This window comes from Lampetra planeri, chromosome 46 (genome assembly GCF_965212315.1).
Source record: "Lampetra planeri chromosome 46, kcLamPlan1.2.h2, whole genome shotgun sequence".
Classification (NCBI taxonomy): Eukaryota; Metazoa; Chordata; class Hyperoartia; order Petromyzontiformes; family Petromyzontidae; genus Lampetra; species Lampetra planeri.
The window spans coordinates 4,160,525-4,179,416 of NC_136152.1; the positions used below are offsets into that span (position 1 = coordinate 4,160,525).

General features: G+C 49.3%; 1 protein-coding gene across 2 annotated transcripts in view; it reads left to right on the forward strand.

Moving 5' to 3' along the window:
- LOC144733339 (adhesion G protein-coupled receptor L2-like) overlaps positions 1-18,892 on the forward strand; it is a 351,793-nt gene that overhangs the window by 320,845 nt on the left and 12,056 nt on the right. For both annotated transcript variants that reach the window (XM_078615186.1, XM_078615187.1), the window contains 3 exons: positions 5,675-5,843; positions 12,071-12,199; positions 13,178-13,274. In XM_078615186.1, coding sequence (XP_078471312.1) covers positions 5,675-5,843; positions 12,071-12,199; positions 13,178-13,274 — 395 coding nt within the window. The remainder of the gene's footprint in view (positions 1-5,674; positions 5,844-12,070; positions 12,200-13,177; positions 13,275-18,892) is intronic.

Below are 18,892 nucleotides of genomic sequence, written 5' to 3' on the forward strand. Positions count from 1 at the left end.
TGTCCTCCCAACAATCAACAACAACAACAAGAATGTCCTCCCCACAACAACAACAACAAGAACTCCCAACAACAACAACAAAAATGTCCTCCCAACAACACCAACAAAAATGTCCTCCCAACAATCAACAAAAATAATGTCCTCCCAACAACAACAACAAAAATGTCCTCCCAACAATCAACAAAAATAATGTCCTCCCAACAACAACAACAAAAAGGTTACTTTCCTTTCTCTTCCACGCTGGTCTGACATTTTAGAGGTGGGATTTACCCACAATTCAGTACCAATGTGATTTAAGAAACTTGCCCGATATGTTTACTACTGCTCCAGTAAGTCGAACCGGCAAACTCCGCATTGCTGGTCCAACAAAATCATGTTTTAGGCAAATATAACACCTCACACTGCTTGGGAGTGTCCGTGAAGCCGTAACTATATTTCCGGTTGCGCATGAATCAATCATGGTGAACATTTAAAGCCGCACACATATTACTTTCTCCACACCGAAACATCACTTTTCCAAGTGAAGACAATTTAATCTTCCTGTGGACATCGCCTTGCCTACAAAACACCGACTGCTGAGATGGAATCGATTCACTGCCTACTTCGTTTAGCACGGTTGACCACGTGCAGTGCGAAAGAAGTTCAACGTACATGCGTACATTAAGGTCGAAGGCTGTTTTTGTTGTTGCTGCTCATCAAACAGGATAATTTCACTCGCATAATTGTACACCTTTGTATATAAGTTTATAAACGATAACAAGAGTCGTTGGGCCAAAATTAAATCCTTGGTGAACAATTTGGGTTAATTAATAATACTCCAGAGTCTATAAACTCCTTAAGTTCGTCGAGGGTGTGCACACAACACAATTATCAAGGCACACGTTCCTGTGCTCGTCCGCCTGGTTTGCTTTACTGACAACGCCATGACACCTCCGCCAAATAACACCGTGTCCCACGTCATCAGGGACGCTTTTAGCACAATGTCTCTTCTTCATAGCGCATCGTTCTCTGCACTGGATTTTCACAGGTTCAGTTGCACGTAAAAACTACCGGAAGACGAGCAAAATGACACAATAAAAAATGTGTTAATTAAATAGCACAGTGTTAAATAGGACTTTCATCACTGTCTATGATTCATCATTGTTGATGAGGATATGCATTTACATTTATCTTGTTCCATTGAATGTGCGTTGATGTGACATATTTGCTGGTGTAATCCAATTGGTTTTTTTAATGCACAGTAAATTTCTTTAAATACGAGTGAAAGGAAAATGTAAAAAACACATTTATACGAAGTCCTTCGTGAGCCTTTTCAGTCAAAACTTTTTCAGTCGCTGCTCCCACGGCTAAGGAGGTTTTCCTTTCTGTTCAGTCGAAGCCCAAGGCCTCCTCCAAGTTTTGTGCCCATGTCTGCCTCACTGTAAAGCATACACCGTAAACATTAGCGGCGTTGTGGAGCTTATAAGGAACAAAATAGATAAGCAACTAAATATTTAACCTTCATATACACAATACATCGGCCCCACTGCCTTCTATCAAGTGCCTTCATCCACATTCCACCACAACGCCAATGCTCGTTCCCTCTCAAGGCCCTACAATTTCCACCCATTGTTTAATTAAACACGCACAAAATATCATACGCATCTTCAAACGCTCCTGCCGGGCATGTCCATGTGTACAGCTCTCTGCGCTTTGTAAAACCAAGGTTGCAATCGCATTCTTGTTTTTTGTTATTCATTTGGCTCCGATATATCTTGTCTCGTTGCCTGAAGGCGACCTGTTGAGTCTATTGTCCCGCGCACTCGTTCGGATATTCATGACTCTCACTGGGCCCCTTACAAACATTTACATGCCGAGTAAGCAGCCACGCGTTGTGCACTTAATGCCATCACCATAAAGAGGGCCTCAAAGCAAGCAGCAGGCTGCTTAATGCTACTGCTAATACGCGGCCGTGCATTGTTCACGTCGTCAAATGGCAGTGTAAGGATGGGACAGCATGCGTGCAGATGCGTTGGCGCAGATTGATAATGTAGCATTTCACATTCCCTTTGCAGATTGCAGGGTTCAGTGCCCAGTTGTCCAAATAGGGCAGACGTGTGCCCATCTATAATTTCAAGCGCATACCGTATTACTTGGGTAAGACACTTTTCAAAGTAAGACACACTCCAAACTTGTTCCCGGTGTTAATAAAGCTAAAGAAATTTGGTCACACAGACACATACAAATTGGATTATAAGATGCAGCCCCAACTTTAGATGTGTAGTGTCAACGATTCAGAGACAGAGTTTCTAGGAGGCACTTTCTTTATTAGCGACTTCCACGGTCTCGTCCGCACACTCTCCCCAGTAGCTCAGCCCAGCCTGTACACAACACCGGCCGTCTAGCACTGACGGCGCTGACTGAGATAGCCAACTGCTCTCCTTCATAGCGCAGCGTCTAGCGGAGACGTTGAGCGGCGACGAGACGACAGCGACAACGAGACGAGTCCACTCCCAGCACCGGCAGCCGTGAGCCCCCCGCTCTCGGCTCCTTTTATGCTCCCGGCAGTGCGGCCTGGCTCCGCCCTGACCGCGCCTCCCTTCTCGAACCCGCCGGCAGGTTCCAGGGGCCTCCAGACGGAGTGACCCTTGCCCCAGTTCCTCCGCTCTGCTCACACGCCGTGCTCGCGCCCTCACCGGCGTGTGCGCTGTCTGTCCACCGCAGTTGCCGCTGCTGTCCACCAGCCGGCACTATTACACTATACATGTAAAACACAGGGGGGAAATGCGTCTTATAATCTAGAGATTACTGTGTAAGCAGCACTCATTTCTGTGTTTCCACATATAAATGAGTTTGTATAGAGTTTGAAGATGGTTTTGTGTTTCGGTATTGTATGAACGTAGAGCATGGATAGAAAGTTAGAATTGTAGAGGCCGTGGCATCAATAGACGACGTTCGTGTTTCCCAACTGAAACAAAATAACCCACTGTGGTTGTGTTCACCAGCGAAGCCGCCCCTCTGTTCAGCAGCAATGCATGCATTTAAACGAGATCCGCAGTCAGTGCACGCAGAGTGCGCCCCGTCTACACACGCAGTGGAGCTCGCGTCGTCCGCGATTAGCAGCACTGATGTGAGCATCTTGTCGTGCTTGTGGAAAGTTCCCCACAGACCCAGAATCACATGTTGACAAAATGCATTGGCGACTGCAATTTGCTCCACTGTAGGGTAAGCACAGCGTGCTGACACGGCTCTAACGGTCGGCGCACGCGACTTGCGGCCCGCGGGGTGCCGATTCAATCTCCCGGCGTGGCAGTGGAGACAGCGGGCAATGTTCTGAACCCCCCCCCCCCCACACACACACCCGCCTCTGTCCACCCAGCAGTATGGACGAGTGATGCCACAGTTCATACGTCGGCAGGTCACTTGCGGTGAGGTCGAATGTGGGTACTCACCTCTGAAGAGGTGCACGTGGAAGAGTCGAGCGACATGACCCCCTGAGAGAGGCTGACTCTAGAGCTCCCTCGTGGAGTCTAGAGGGGCTCTTGGGGGGTTCTCTAGAGGGGTTCTCTAGAGGGGCTCTTTGGAGCTCCATCTAGCGGAGGCCTCAGTCCGCCAGCAGATGTGAGAGGAAGTATTTGCAAGGCTGCACCTTTACCTTTTGTCATATACAATATACGCGATACAATTTATATTCATGACGCACCCTTAATGCAACCACATCTCAAGACCAGGGGCGGTTTCTTCATTAGGGCGATTGGGCGACGCACCACCAATGTCATTCAACCACAGAGTCACGCTAGCCGTCACTGTGCCTCTGGATATAGTCCAATCAGCGTCATGTCACGTTTTGTGGAGTACTGCCTCTTTTTGGGCGATTTCACTCCGGCTGAGAATCGCCCCAAGTGGTCCCATAGACTTACATTCAAAGATGTTTTTTTTCGAACGGGGGGCGCTACAATGCATTCTCTATGGCTTCCGGGAGGGCTCGCACTAACGTGCTTACGTCATCATACGTAAGCACGTTTCATCCAACAATGTTATTTGTCGCCACCTAGTGGAATCTTTAATTAAAGAAACTTGAGTGGATTGTATTAATAGTGAGTATAGAAACAAACAAGATGTATTGTAAGAGTCACTTTATTTTTCATTAATATTAAAGAAGTGAAGTTGCCTTTACATACTTAAGCTGTTAATTTATCCTTTGCATGGGTGGACCTTATCCTTATAAATCATCCAGACATTTGCCCCCCCTGAGAGATTCATCAGGAGCCGCCACTGCTCAAGACGGTACACATATAGAGTGCACGTGGACCATTTGACAATTTTAAGATTTTCTTTTTCAGTCAGCAAAGGGCGATGATGATGGATAACTATTCTACAAGACTGGAGAGGGATATTGAGATGACACTTTTTGTGGACGTGCAAATGAAGACCGTTCACAAAGAGAGACGAGACGGTCAAAGGCAGAGTAGAAGCCCAAATCACGACACTTCACAGAGGGGAAACAGTCAACCGTGGGCAGAGTGGAGGCAGCTGTCACATCTCCACTGCCGGTGGTGATGGAGACATTGACACGATTTCACCAACAGAGAAATGAGACGGGATGGATCGTTCGCGGACACCGTGAATCGATCTCCGCGTGTAGATGTGACACAGGCCTCCCAAGACATCGCAAGGAATATCTTAACGTTGGCCAGCTGCTCTTTGATGTGCATCTGCAATTTTTTTTCTGTGTCCGTGGCTTTCTCGTAGTTCCCCTATGTTAAATACGTTCGCCATACGTTTATATCTGCACATCCCTCTTTGTTTGCTGTTGGCAAAACTGTAGCCGCTTATTGCTTGCGTGCAGTGCCTCGGTAGACATTTCTAAAGGCATTGTTGCAAAGCCGTGTACTCGCGTAAGGTGGTTGCAGTGTTTGTGTTTGACGTAGGGTGTCTTCTTTATTGCTTTATAACGCTTTCCAACTGAGGTCGAAAGCATTCATGCATTAGCGCCATCCGCCCGCCTGTTTGTCCGCCTGCCTGTCTGTCCGTAACTTGGTGGCACGATAACTCTTGCAAGGAGCATCCAATGTGATTCGAAACTTTATACAAAAAGTTGTGTTGCTATTCGGGGCTCTCCGTAGAGAAAACCGGCCGCACTGATCAAAGGGTTGACCATGCACACTCCCCAGCAGAGCCGCTATCCAAGCCATCGCGGCCTACGGATATCCTCATTCCACTTGCCCGGCGCGAGAGTGATTGCTGTTATCGCTGACGAAATGCAGCGGAAGCCACACGCACGCTGGACAGCGTTACGGAATCCATGCGTATGCATGATATGTCTTCGTCGTTTTATATTAAAGTTAAAATGTAACGCGATCTGTGTGTGTGTGGTGCCGGAGACGTTGGACATTAGTGTGTGTTACCCGACCATAGCAGTTAGGGTTGCCATCTGTCCTGGTTTTCCCAGTATCGTCCTCTTTTTAAGACAGCTGTCCTGGGACATAAAACAAACAAAAACATCATTTCTAAACGTGAGTTGCTCAAATAATAATACGCCACTCAAGACGATGCATTTACATGTGGTCCCCCCCCCTACTTTGAGTATCGCGAGATATTTTTTTTGGCATTTGTAACTCAGAGGTGGCAACCCTTGCGGCCGTGCCGAGCATCTAGTCAGAGCGAGCTCGCGGTGTCGTTTGTTGTCGGGCAGGTCGTGGGTGCTCGGGGCCATCGCCCTCCTCTGCCTGCTGGGCCTCACCTGGGTCTTCGGTTTGCTCTTCATCGACAAGGCCACGCTCGTCATGGCCTACCTCTTCACCATCTTCAACTCCTTCCAGGGCATGTTCATCTTCATCTTCCACTGCATCCTGCAGAAGAAGGTAACGGTAACAGCGACAACGTCGACAATGGTTATAAACTAAAAACGAAACTGTCGTAGAGGGCGTTCGTCGAGTGGCCACGGACGGCTGTTTCTGGCTGTGCCTCGCCCAACGCGTGAATGCGGAGAATGGGATTTTACTTTTTTCGCGTAATTCCTGTTATCCGTGAAAAAAAAAGACCTGGATAACAGCAATTTTTGTAGATGGATTTGGGGCTGCGTACTTCGTTTATCATTTGTGGCCACCTAGCTTCTGAAAAAGAGCTATATAGCTTATTGGGCCTCATCTTCTAAAATAAAAACATAGTTTAGCTTTAGTCCCCACATGTGCAGGAAGCACTGAGGTGCTATAAAAGAGAAAACTTAATATTTATAAATGATCACTTGCGTGGTACAATGTGTCCGTGCACATGTGCACATATGCACGGATGCATACACATGACGAGAGTGAAGTGGCTGTTCATAGCGGTCTAATTCCGTTGGTACATTACGTACGTATTTCTTCGCGTACTTTCAGATCACAAACAAACTATTCGCATGGATTGTTTTTTGGCAGCGTTGCGGCAAAGACGGATAATTAAAAAAGAAACCGCTCGCCACATTGGCCATGAACACTGGCTTAGGGCAGACCAGTATCTATCAAATAATTCTAACACTTTACGTAAATGGTGAGAAACTCATCAGACGATAACGTATGTCGTAGGCTAACATTTTTAGGTAATGTGGCCCTTCAGAGCAGAGAGAGCCCCGGAGTGCAGAGCTGTGGTGAATGCAGCCAGTTTATTTGATTCGTGCGGAGCGTACAGAAACACTGCTGTTTCCCTGAACAATGATAACTTTGCATGACTGGGTTAAGACCGCCGTTCCCACAATGAAAGTGAAATATTGCTCGGCGCTCAAGAGAATATGGGCAGAAGTGACTTTATTTGACGACGTGACCTATGGTTTTCCCAGACTCTCCGCTCTGTGCCACTGTGTGGAAGCCGGGGAGGGCTGTGCCTCATTAAACACAGATTTCACAAGCCTACATTTGTCACGGAAGGAGGCTGACATTATCTGTAAAAGATTGTGCTTTCATTTCTCATTTACACACAGACCACAAACATACTGGCCATATAAAGAGCACGAGTATTAGATTGTAACCCGCTACAATTCTGCATGAAGAATATACACCGTGCGTATTTGCTCTATTGCACACATAATGATTTGTTGAGTTTAAATCCATTGTTGCGTTCACGATCGACCGATCGAATTGTGCGTGTGAGAATTGATTGTTCCAATTCTATGCTGTCGTATATGTAAATGTGCGGGGAGCGGTGGCGCAGCGGTTTATTGCGCCTTGCTGTGAACCCGGAAAGCTTGGAACGAATGACGGCCACGGCTAATGTCTGTGGCGAGCGAGAGCTGAACTGGTCACTTCGCAAACCCACACTGACCAGTATGGGGAAGTGGTTTGACAAAAGAGCTGATCATTATTATTGTCACTGCAATGTTATTAGAAAATGGGATGCAGTTGTTACATTTTAGCAAATGGAGTAAATGCAGTGTAATACATGGGACAGGACAGACAAGAAGCAATGGAAAGATATATGGTGAAAGTGAGATTACAATATACCACAAAAAGAGCTTCATTTGCTCATCCGATTCCTACTGTTTAAATAAAAAATCTGATTCTGACGTATATAATATACATATTAATATTTGAGTAGGTAAGGCCCACTGAGCTATATGGCAACAAACCAAAGCTCAACGGAAGTGCCTTATCATGTGGAAATGTATAGCAGCCGAATCCTCTAAAGGCTCGCGATGTTGATTATAAATGTAGAGGAGGAAGAAAAAAAAAGAGGACCCGGAGAAAAATCCATGCGATGACGAGGAGAGAGACACGCACACTCCAAATATACAGCAGGCGTCAGGGTCAGGATCGAACCCACCACCTGCATACCAGGCGAGGGTGATAACATCTTGCGACCACGGCGCCCAATTTAATACGACAGATGGTGACACACGAGGAGGCCTTTGTGCAGCAGTGGATAGATCATGGTCGATGAGATGATGAAACGCATTATATTTTTTCTCGGTCACATCAATACGGTACGTTCATTTGTGTTCAACGTGTTTGGCAGGAGTGGAGTAAACATATTATGATGTAAACCTAATTATCCTTTGATCAAAATTGGCAGCAGAAAAGAGAAAATAATTCGGAGTGCAGAGAACTTGCTCAATGTGTGGGTTTGTGTGTGTGTGTCTGTCTTCCTCTGACAAGCGCCCTCTCGTGCTTCAGCCACGGGGAGCGGTCGTGTCGTGGTTAGCGCACTGCTCTACGAACCCGGCCACCCGGGTTTGATTCCCATTCACGGTCAACACCAGTGACGATTCTCTGAAACGGTCCTGGGCCTGACCTAGGTCGACTCAGCCTCAAATGACTACTTGGTGCCTGTGTGTAAACATCACCACGAGGGAGACAAAGGCGGCCTGGCGTGGTGCTGGCCACCCACCCCCATAGTGTGCCACAGTGCCGGCCTTCATAGGTGCTGCTCACTGACAGCACTTGCCCCAACAGTCTGGTCAGACTATGAACATCACCCTCGTTGCTTTACTGTACATACAGTGAGGTGGCAAGGGCGGAGTTGCAGCCCGACAATTATTTGCTCGACCACTGCACGGTGGTGGTGGTCTGTCGTGTGGATCAACTGGCAACTGCCATAGAAATGTGCAATTTCCACCGCCCTCTCAGAGCCACCAACAACGACTTGCACCCGTCCCTCCCCCACGCTTCATTTAATCGCAGGGTCGCTCTGACTGTAGCACCTGAACGTAAAGAGGTGCGAAGCTCTCATTAACAAATTGTAACGTGTTCAATAATTCCATGGCACCAGCCTCAGGGTTGGCAAGTCGTGGGCTAGGAACAGTCTGCCATACCTGGGGTTGCCACCTGTCCTGGGTTTCCCAGGACCGTCCTCCCGTTGAGGAGGCAGTCGTCCTGGAATTATGCGCGAGACTTCCTGAGACATCGCAACTTCTGTCGTTGGTCAGTTGCGCGATGGTGATTATAATAACAACGGAGCACTCAAGAGAGTGCGCTCGCATGTAGCTCTCCCCAGCTTCAGCATTGCGAACAGAAATTCTTCTCTCCATCATGGGTTCCGTTCTTTTTTTTTTACACCTCAAAGGTGGCAACCCTAGCCGTGCTGCCTTGGCTCATTACACCGGTGGGGCCCTGTTCTCACGGATGGTGCACACCGAGGGTCACCAACTGCTGGCCCCCAGAGCTGGTAATCTGGCTGGCATTGTAACAAGCTCGGCTTGCTGTGGGTTGGCCCTATGAGTTGTAAGTACATTTCACCAAGCCCATGTGGCCACCTAACATAGGGCTAGGGATAACGGGGGTGGGCGTATTATTATTTTATCACGGTGCAGTCTACACCCTGCATGGCGCAGCGGTATATTTCGTCTCGGTTCGAAGGTTGTGGGTTACGTCATCATCATCATTAGCCGTGATCACTCCGACTGCTGGATGAACGCCTCCCCACTCCGCTGCGATGTAACAGCCCGGCAAGGATAGCTCCTCCATGTATTTCTCGGGTTGTACCGCCGGGAGCGTGCGGACCGAAACGTCAGACACCCTGCTGAACAACGCGCGGGACGACCCGAAAATGCACCATGACTAGGAAGACGTAGGCAGCAGGATCAACCCGTCTCCTGCATGCACACGAGCTGATTTCAGCACTCCATCTCCACGGTGGACGTGTCATGGCAACGTTTCCTCGTCACTCCGGAGCTGATTAAATAATCACCGCTCTGTGAAAAGTCGACAGGAGTTGTCCTCTTCGTGTACTCGTCCTGCCAAAGGAATGTGGAATGTCCACCACAGACTCAGAGCTGTAAATTCGAGATGAACATTTTCCTTCGCTTTTCACAGTAGAATATTTTTTACTGGTTTTGTCAGTTATCAGCACGGCTGTCACATATGCTCAGGGTGATTCTCGAATCTTGCCAATGCACGCTAACAGCTCTGTACAAGCACGTGATTACGCACACGCGGAGAGCGCATCCACGCCGGTGGAGTATGAATCTAGGCCGGCGTCTTTGTAGCTTGACTCCGCTGAGACTTGCAGCGCGCCTGGCGTAGGGCACCAGCACAAGAAGGTGAGGACAAGGATCGGTCTCGGCCCATTGGACTTTGGTTCCGCCAAGCCTGGAGGTAGTTTCACCCTGCCGACGTTTCATAGGCTTTCGCTTGACGGCTTCATGTGCCAACAGCCTACGGAGGCTGTCAGAATCATGGGAGTACAAAATCCTCACATTAATTACGTATTATGAGAATGAAAAGGAGATTGTAATTTCGATTTGATCAGGATGCCTTTTAAAATTCTCTTAGGTGACAAAAATTTCACTTGGGTATATTTGGCTTGTCTCTCTTAATTTTTTTCTGCATGGGCTCTCACCAACAATTAAAATGTGCATTTACGGAGGCCTCGCTTGATCGTAACCACAAGGGCGGCCGTCATAAACGCAGACATGTGTTTTGCCTGCTGCCGTGCCGAAGGTTTGAAGGACAAGATCCCTGTTTCCCGTAATTATATAACGTGTCATTCCGTGCCAGGGCTGCCATTGCACTGCCAATTGAGGATGCACAGCTCCCCAACACAAAGGAAGTCCATCACTTACTCCCCATCTGTGGATGTGATGTTCCGTCTCTGTCTTAAGTGTTGGGAATATGTTATTAACGGAACCATTGTAATTTCCTCCGAGATGGAGTAACCTTCAGGCTTGCGGGAATGGCCATTTTTGGAGCAACGGTTCTCATAAAAGTCACGACTTGAAGATAATTAGAGCCATCACAGAATAGTAACTGCACCCAGTTGTGCCTCTCTGAATGACTGCGCTGTTATGGCTGTGATAGCCGCCAACAGAGAGAAGGAAAAAATACACCGCGTGACCTCAGAAAACTGGCCGCTGGTTTTGGACAAACGTACGATTATTGAGAGGTTTTTTAAAAAGGTTTTCATATCCCCCACGTTGCATTGTAGCCGGTGGCCGTACCGTCGTTTTTCATCGAATGTAAATGGTGAGATTTTTGTTTTTCGCATCACACCATTTGTACTCCAATGTCAAAGCTAATATTTTTTAAACTGATGAGCAAAGTTTAAAAAGGATGTCCATGCATCACACGGAAGTGAGTGTTTACCCTGCGCAAGGAGAAGAGAGAAAAAAGAAAGCCAATCCCCCAGGAGTACACAGCCGTTGTTTCCCCAATGCTGTGCTGTGTATAGAGAGAGCCAGATTAATTAAGAGTACGGCCCGGGGCACAGCTGGATCGGGAGGCCTCTTGGGAAGCCGGATGCGCGACCGTGACCGAGATTCTGACACTAGCACGAGCCCTGGGGGCGGCTGGCACTCAGCTGCGATCTGCTTGTTTAATATCACAGCACCGGGCGCAAGCTCACGCTGTTCGCATGGGGCACCCAGCCTTAACTCTTGCGGGGGCCGTGCCCACGAACTGAGCAGTTCGTTCTTTTGAGCGCGTCGCTGCCCAAAAGGCCAAAGCCAGAGCCTTTCAAATGCCACCGTAATTATCGAAGCCGCTCTTCCCGATGGTTGGTGTTTGGGCGCGCTCCCGTTTAATCTGCTTCGGTGTTCGTTTCGGGTAGATATGACCTCGTGTATACGGAGTTTGGCAGTCGTCTGTAACGTGATCCGATTTGGCCCGGGTTTAAAGTGACTCAAGTAACCAGCTGAGCGTGAAACACGCGAAGCGAGCGCTTCGCTTAAAAGAATTACGGATCATAAACATCGCGTGAAATTAAAACAATTGTGTTGGCCCGACGTGTTAACTCGTAAACCTGTCCCTGCGATCCATAACCGCACCTCGCTCACTGCCCTAGGCTCTTGCGCACCTACTGCCTTGCGAATGGCAGGGCTGACTAATGGGACCTCCTACTGCGTAGGTTTCCACACCTGCGCTCTTCGCTTTTGTTTTTTTCGGATTGTGCCATGCATGCGCATTTTTTTTCGGCAATGTTTCGCCGCACGCGCCGGGAGCGTCTCCCGGGGAACTGAGAGCTCCCGTGGCGAACAACGCGCGGGCACAACCGACGAACAACACGTGCGGGCACAGCCGGCAAACGCATCGGAGAGCTGTGGGGGGACGATGTAGTCACGTGTGGTGCCCCGCCGGCCCGTGCCGTAGGCTCTAAACAACAGCTGGCCGTGCTGTGCCCACAGGTGCGCAAGGAGTACAGCAAGTGCCTCCGCCACTCGGACTGCTGCGGGGGATGGGGTGGAGACTCTTCCTACAACTCGAGCAAGAACACCAACTCCAGGAACAGCACGCGCTACTCGCCAAACTCGCAGGTCGGTACCCGGTGCGGTGTGTAAACATCGCCATGAGGGGGACAAAGGTGGCCGGGCGTGGTGCTGGCCCCCCCACCCACTCGTGTGCTGTGCCGGCCTTCATAGGCGCTACTCGCTAACAGCACTTGCCCCAACAGTCTGTTTAGGCTATGCGGGGGTGATCTTTGTCTTTGTACGCGTGTGTGTACATGCGTGTGCGAACGCTTCCTCGCAAGGCCACCCAGGAGGTCACACGCGTGGTTCTACCCCGTGCCCGTGGTGCGCCCAATCCATCCGGGTGGTGCTGTGGATAAGCACGTGACCCTCGGTTGGAAGTGACTTGCGATTACATTCTGGTCGAGGGTCGAATTGGCCCAGCGTCCCTTCAGTACCGCTTTGTGGGAGGGCGCTATTGGGTGTTCTATCCGGAGAGACTTGTTCCGGCACTAGAAATGTGGAATTTAGCACGTACATTTTTGGAGATACTCAAGATACAAGGTCTTGCAGCTTAGGCTGCCAATTGCACAACACGTGGCCTTGCACGAAGACCACACCGGCAAATGTGGATCTAGAAACACTGCTAAGGCACGGAGGCACGCTGCGTCTCACGCAACCCTGAAAATTGCATGTTGCGATTTGAGTCATGATGAAAGGATTTCTAACGCTCCATAGATTCGACATCAGCGATGCCAAATAATTACCATCTGCTCATTTCACGTATTAATCAGGCTCGAGACATTTTATCTAACCTCAACTGTATACAAATAAAATGCCCACGGCTTTGGACACATCACCTTGAGACGCAGTCACACGTAGACGCGACTGCCCGAGTCCAAATGTGTATTATGTAAATAGTATTATGGGATTCGTTTAATAGTTCGCATGTATAGAAGTGTCCTTCTGGCCAGACAAAACAGAGCGCGTGTGTCATTGAGTGGAGCGTGGAGTCGCGGGCCAAGGGCGACTGCTGACGCGCGGTGATGGTTGCGTGCGGTGTAGAGCCGCATTCGGAGGATGTGGAATGACACAGTGCGCAAGCAGACCGAGTCCTCCTTCATCTCCGGGGACATCAACAGCAGCTCCACTCTGAACCGGGGTGAGGGCAGCACGCACGCACGCGTACACACAAACTCCACCGTGTCTGTCCAGTGCTCGCCGAAGACGTGACAAGGTCGCACCCATCACACGTAAATTTCTTGCACACAGATGAACCACAATACCTTGCCAATTTCATCAAGGAGCATAAACCATCACGCTACTCTCAGTCATCCTCGCAGCGGCTTTTTGCGAGCCATTGAACAAAGGCGGCCACCACATTGCGCGCTTTCAGATGCTCTCCTGCGGCCGTCTGGAATGCCCTTCCTTCCGATATTAGGAAGCCGCTGGAGCTATGCACCTTGAAATCTAAACTCGTTTTCTCAGAGTTGCTTTTTGTGTTTAGTTGGTTGTCCTTCCCCTGTACCTCCTGTTAGCGCGGTTGGCAACGTACGGTGCGAGAGAAGTTCAACATCCACACACAAGCACATTCGACCATACGCACACTCAATTATACCTAGTGCAGCACGTCATCCACTGTACGACCTTGCACACAAAGAGAAGTGACAAAGGCGTCCCATATAGCCTTCAACAGACTGTTTGGGAAAGTGCTGTTTGCGAATAGTTATTAAAACCGGCACAGCACACGAGGGGCTGGGTGGCCAGCATCATACACGGGTGCCTTTGTCTCCCCAATGCTGATGCTTACACAGCGCACCAGTTCCTCAATTAAGTCTGAGTCCACCTAGGGGAAGCCCACAAGTCGGTCAGATATCACCATTGTTGGTTGTGAGCAGAAATACAATTCTGGTCACCAGGTTTGTAGAGCATTGCACTTTCCACTGCACTACCACTCCCCATACACACACAAAAGACAAATACAAAGATCCCCTGTACAGCCTTAATAGACTGTTGGGGCAAATGCTTTTCATGAGTACATATGAAGACCGGCATCTTACACAAGGGGGTGGGTGACCAGCACCACGCCCGACTGCCTTTGTCTCCCCAGTGGCACTGTTTACACACCGCACCAGATACTTATTTGAGGCTGAGTAGACCTAGGGGAGGCCCATGACCGATTCAGAAAATCGTCACTGGTGTTGGCCGTGAGCAGGAATCAAACTGGGGTCGCCGGGCTCGTAGCGCAGCGTGCTAACCGTGGCACTACCGCTCCCACACGCACACACGCATACACACGCATTTAGACCCTTCGACATACATGCATTTGTATGGGCAGTTTCTCCACGCTTATATCCTACTGAGGTGAGTAAATCACGCAGCCAGGCAAGAAGGCACACATGCATGCATTTATTTCATCAACGGTAGCTTCACTCTCATCTGGGATTACTGAAGTGAAGCATGCAAGCACACATGCACACACTTACACACCCAACGGGTGCTCCGGTGGCTAGGAGATGTTAACTACCTCGCCTGGTATACAGGAGGTCGTGGGTTCGATCCCAGCCCCAACGCCTGTATATTTGTAGTTTTCATGTCTCTCCCCGTGGTCGCGTGGATTTTTCTCCGGATCCTCTGATTTTTCCCTCCACATTGAATAAAAACATGCGTTTTGAGTTTTTGGCTGCTATAAATTTACACATGATGAGCCACTTCATTGGGCTATCATTTGTGATAGCCAGGTCGCACTGAAAAATAGCTAAATAGCTCAGTGGGCCTTACCTGGTAAAATAAAAAGAGTGTAGTAGAGTTTTTAGTAAGTAACGCCTGTGAAAGCAGCACAGGCGCACACAGGCAACACAAGCAGACACGTGAATACACGAAGTGGTGAAGGAGCAGCCCTGAAATTTCTCGCCAATGCCACTGCTGCTAGAAGGGGCCTCCACTCTCCGGACCTCTGGAGAGCCCCACTATAGAGTCTTTTGGCCTACGCTTCACCCTGCCGCACGCAGCCTGCCACTCGGCTAACTGTGGTGAAACCCACAATTGGTTTGTTATGGGTCAGATTGTGTAGGTGCTATCTAAATCTTAACTATGACCCTCCACCACCCGACACAGCCAATCAAAGTAAGTTGTCACGTGGGCAATTATGCCAATTGATTTGTTTTATTTTCTTCAACAAATTGAAATTATCAAGGAATCAAGCAAATTGAGCAGCAAGCAATTAGTGTAGAAACGTCGAGAAACATTGGCTTTGCGATTCAGCATTCCGCATTGCTGAAAACCCAAATCAATTGGAATGTTTTCTCACGTGACAATTTACTTTGATTGGCTGTGTCGGGTGGTCGAGGGTTTCGGTTTAAAAGAACGCGTTGTACCTACACGCTCGAACTCAAGAGCAACTGGTTATGAATTGTAATATTGGTCGTAAAAGCCGACGTGTAAAAATGTGGTGAACCCGTTTATGCTTCTGGGTGGACATAGGTGGGGGAATTAGAAACAAATCGTGGCACCCTTGTAGTCACCCCTGTCGTCACCTGCCACGCCAGGTGACTGAATCGACCCCCTCTGGGCTGCAAGTCCCCACTGCGCTAACCGTCACACCGCGGCGGCTCGCTACGCACGATGACGTGCGATTGCGAGATTTATTCGGCTTAAACCGCTTTTGGTTTAATGTTGGCCTTCGGCTACGCGTATGCGCCCGTACAAACATAACACGGACGTTAGCTGCAGGGAAAGGGAAACGGGCGCGCGGTGTACTGCGCCGAAGCTCGATTGTACTGTACGGGCAACACAAACGTGGAAATGGGATGGGGGAGGGATGAGAGTAATTAGGGCGTGCGGGGAGGGAGGGAGGATGGATCGCAACTGCAAGGGATCGTGGTCCGTTGTGTCAACGCGGAAAGGCATTCATCCAACAGCGAATCGGAAATGATTAATGATGGTGATGGGCGAAGAGGAGCAGCGCGGGAGCGTAATGCGCGCGCGATTGCACACGCGGACATTTTTCCCAAGCCGACGATGCACATCTCCGCACCAAACACTGGAAGTGGTCAATTTAATGGATTCACTTCATGAACTATATTTTCGCACGGACGAGGCAAGAGTGATTTCTTTTTTACGTGTAAATGTTTCACTTTTTCCCGTACAACCCCCTTTGCGAGTAATTCGAACCTCAAAGGCATCCCCCACCCAACTCGAGTGAGTGACGGAGTGGCGCTGATTTTCATTGGGGGGCCATGAGCCAGCGATGGTAATTCTACATTCCTATGACGGGGTGCCAAGTCCTTTCCATAGAACAAGCCCTAATTGGAATCGCCACGAAGACTGCAGCTTTAGAACACTGTGGGTCTAGCGCTTGGACCACAGCATCACCAAGGCACTGAATAAACATGGAACGTTCGGCCAATATTGGGCCAACTTTTGAACAAGCTTTGGCCAACATTGGTCTAACGGTTCCTACCACATGCACATCTTTACTGGGCAGGCTCTGCACACCAGAGTCTATTATTTCATCTATGTTTAAGTACATGTAACGCCCATGTTTGTCGATCCACTTCTGTAAGAGGCCCGTCCTCCCGACGTCGTGAGGTCTGTGAGGGGGAATGGACCGTACTTCACCACGCTGGTCAGTGCGGGTTGATGAAGGAGGGGAGCACGGACAGGGAATTCAATTTGCTGCTCTGGCCTCTCCTGCCCCACCGCGTGGGCCCTGTGAGCCCCGTGGCAACCTGTTGGTGCAATGGTGGTCACCGATCCAGGCACTATCCAGGCTCAAGCCTGCTTAGCTGATGAGAGCTGATGAGTGTAGGTGCATTCCAGGTGATTTGTATCACACGGTCACAACTGATATAGTTTAAATGGCATGCCTATACCGTGCATCTGATGCAGAGATGATAGTTTGTTAATGTCAGCCTCAAAAATAATTGAAAGTTCTCAAATCGCTGACATGACTACATATCTACTTTGCAAGATGCCCACAACCATACGTTTATAGGTATTTCCAGCGGCATCCTTTGTCGATTGTCTCAGAAATACATCGGTCGCTCAGCGGATAAAATCAACTGGCCACCACAAGATTGCGGGGTTCCACATGCGATGTCACTCCACCCATGCCGTGAATCCGCAGTGGGTAGGTGAATATTTACACGGATTGCTTTACAAAGTCACCGTGTGCGTTTGACAGGAGGCCCACTTGCTGGAGAACTTCTTTGCGTTTACCTAAACCGCCACTCAAATTCAAAATCAATCGCCACCGATATCGTGACGACAAAGCAAAAGGGAAGTGCCACAAAACGACTGTTCGGCTCTCTCATGAAAGTTTCCATCTTTCACGTGGCAGCAGAGTGGCGAAGCTGTGCTCAGCAATGTAATTGGACGTTTTTTGATGGCCTTACATAACCGCTGTCGTCATCTCGCTTGATTCGCGCTCCTTGCCCGTGTGTCTTTCATGTCGGCGGCCGCCACGTTCGTGAAGCCCCTCTGCTGTTTTCCCGCGCTCCTCATGAGCAGGTCACAGGGGCGCTGCGCCACAGCCCCTAAATTGTTTCCCGTCTAAACAGCACACGCTGACACCGGCTCACTGCCTGGCTGCCTCCAGCTTGTATGTGGTTCCTCAGCGATTGTAAGATGCAATTTGCATGAACGATGCTGTATAGAACCAAACGTCACGATTAGTACACATTATATCCTGAAAATGGTGTTCGTTCTCACAGCTAGAATTTTTGCCGAATTGAGCGAAAAACCCAAAGTGCGACTTCTTCGTTTGCCAAGTCTTTGGCGACCGAGCCGAGACCATCGACTGCGCACTCGAGAATTTTGCAGAGTCGATGGTGGGCGGTCGAAGCCCCAACATTCGAACCCCAGTCTCTCATCGGTGCCGGCTCAAGTGCCCTCTGACCCCTGAGCCACCAAGCCACCTCCGGTCACAATGCCTCGATGAGATTTATCAACGGATTTGTGCTGTATCACATCTCACAGATAAAAGGAAGGCACAACCTGCATTTCAAAAAGATCTTATATTTCAGATTGAGAAATGAGATCCCTACGCTTGACAGCTCAGTTTAATCACGGGATGGTTCAAACCGAGAATCGACCTCAAGATCTCATGTATGTCTAGTGAACTTCTTTCACACTCTACGTAGCCAACCGTGCTAATCGGAGGTGCTAGTTCCCTGAGCTACGCAGTTACGTCCTCTTTCAAAAGATGTCTAATTCACACAAGCATTACACGAGCTCTGCCTTACAATACAAACTAGAGTTAAATACTACAACCAAGTCACCTTGGATACACTCATCAAATCTCGGAAGCTAAGCAGATTTGAGTCTGAAGATTCGTACTTGAATTGGTGACTGCCAGGGCTTGCCAGGTGTTGTAGGCGTGGTCTACGAGGTGACCAGAAGAAGTGTCCACCTCCCCTCTGCGAGGACTGTGACATACAAATGCAAGCCGAGGTGTGATAGAATCATCTTCGCCTTGCCCAGCTCCTCTCGACATTGCCAGCCATTGCCTCTTCTCGGTCAAATAAATACTCGCCGCGCCCCCATGCTCTCTGGACGTGTGCAACTCACATGCGGCGTGTTCGCATGGACGTTTGCTTTGTCGACGCGACTAACACCGATCGCTTTCTCTAATGAGCGCAAAACATTTGGCGCATCCTCCATGGGCACACTTTGCGTAGCCTGTGCGGCTTGCCGCCGGGATGCGGGCTGCCGCATGGTCGGTCGTTGAGATGATGACCGGACGTCTGCGACAAAACGTTTTGCCTTTGTTTGCTTCCT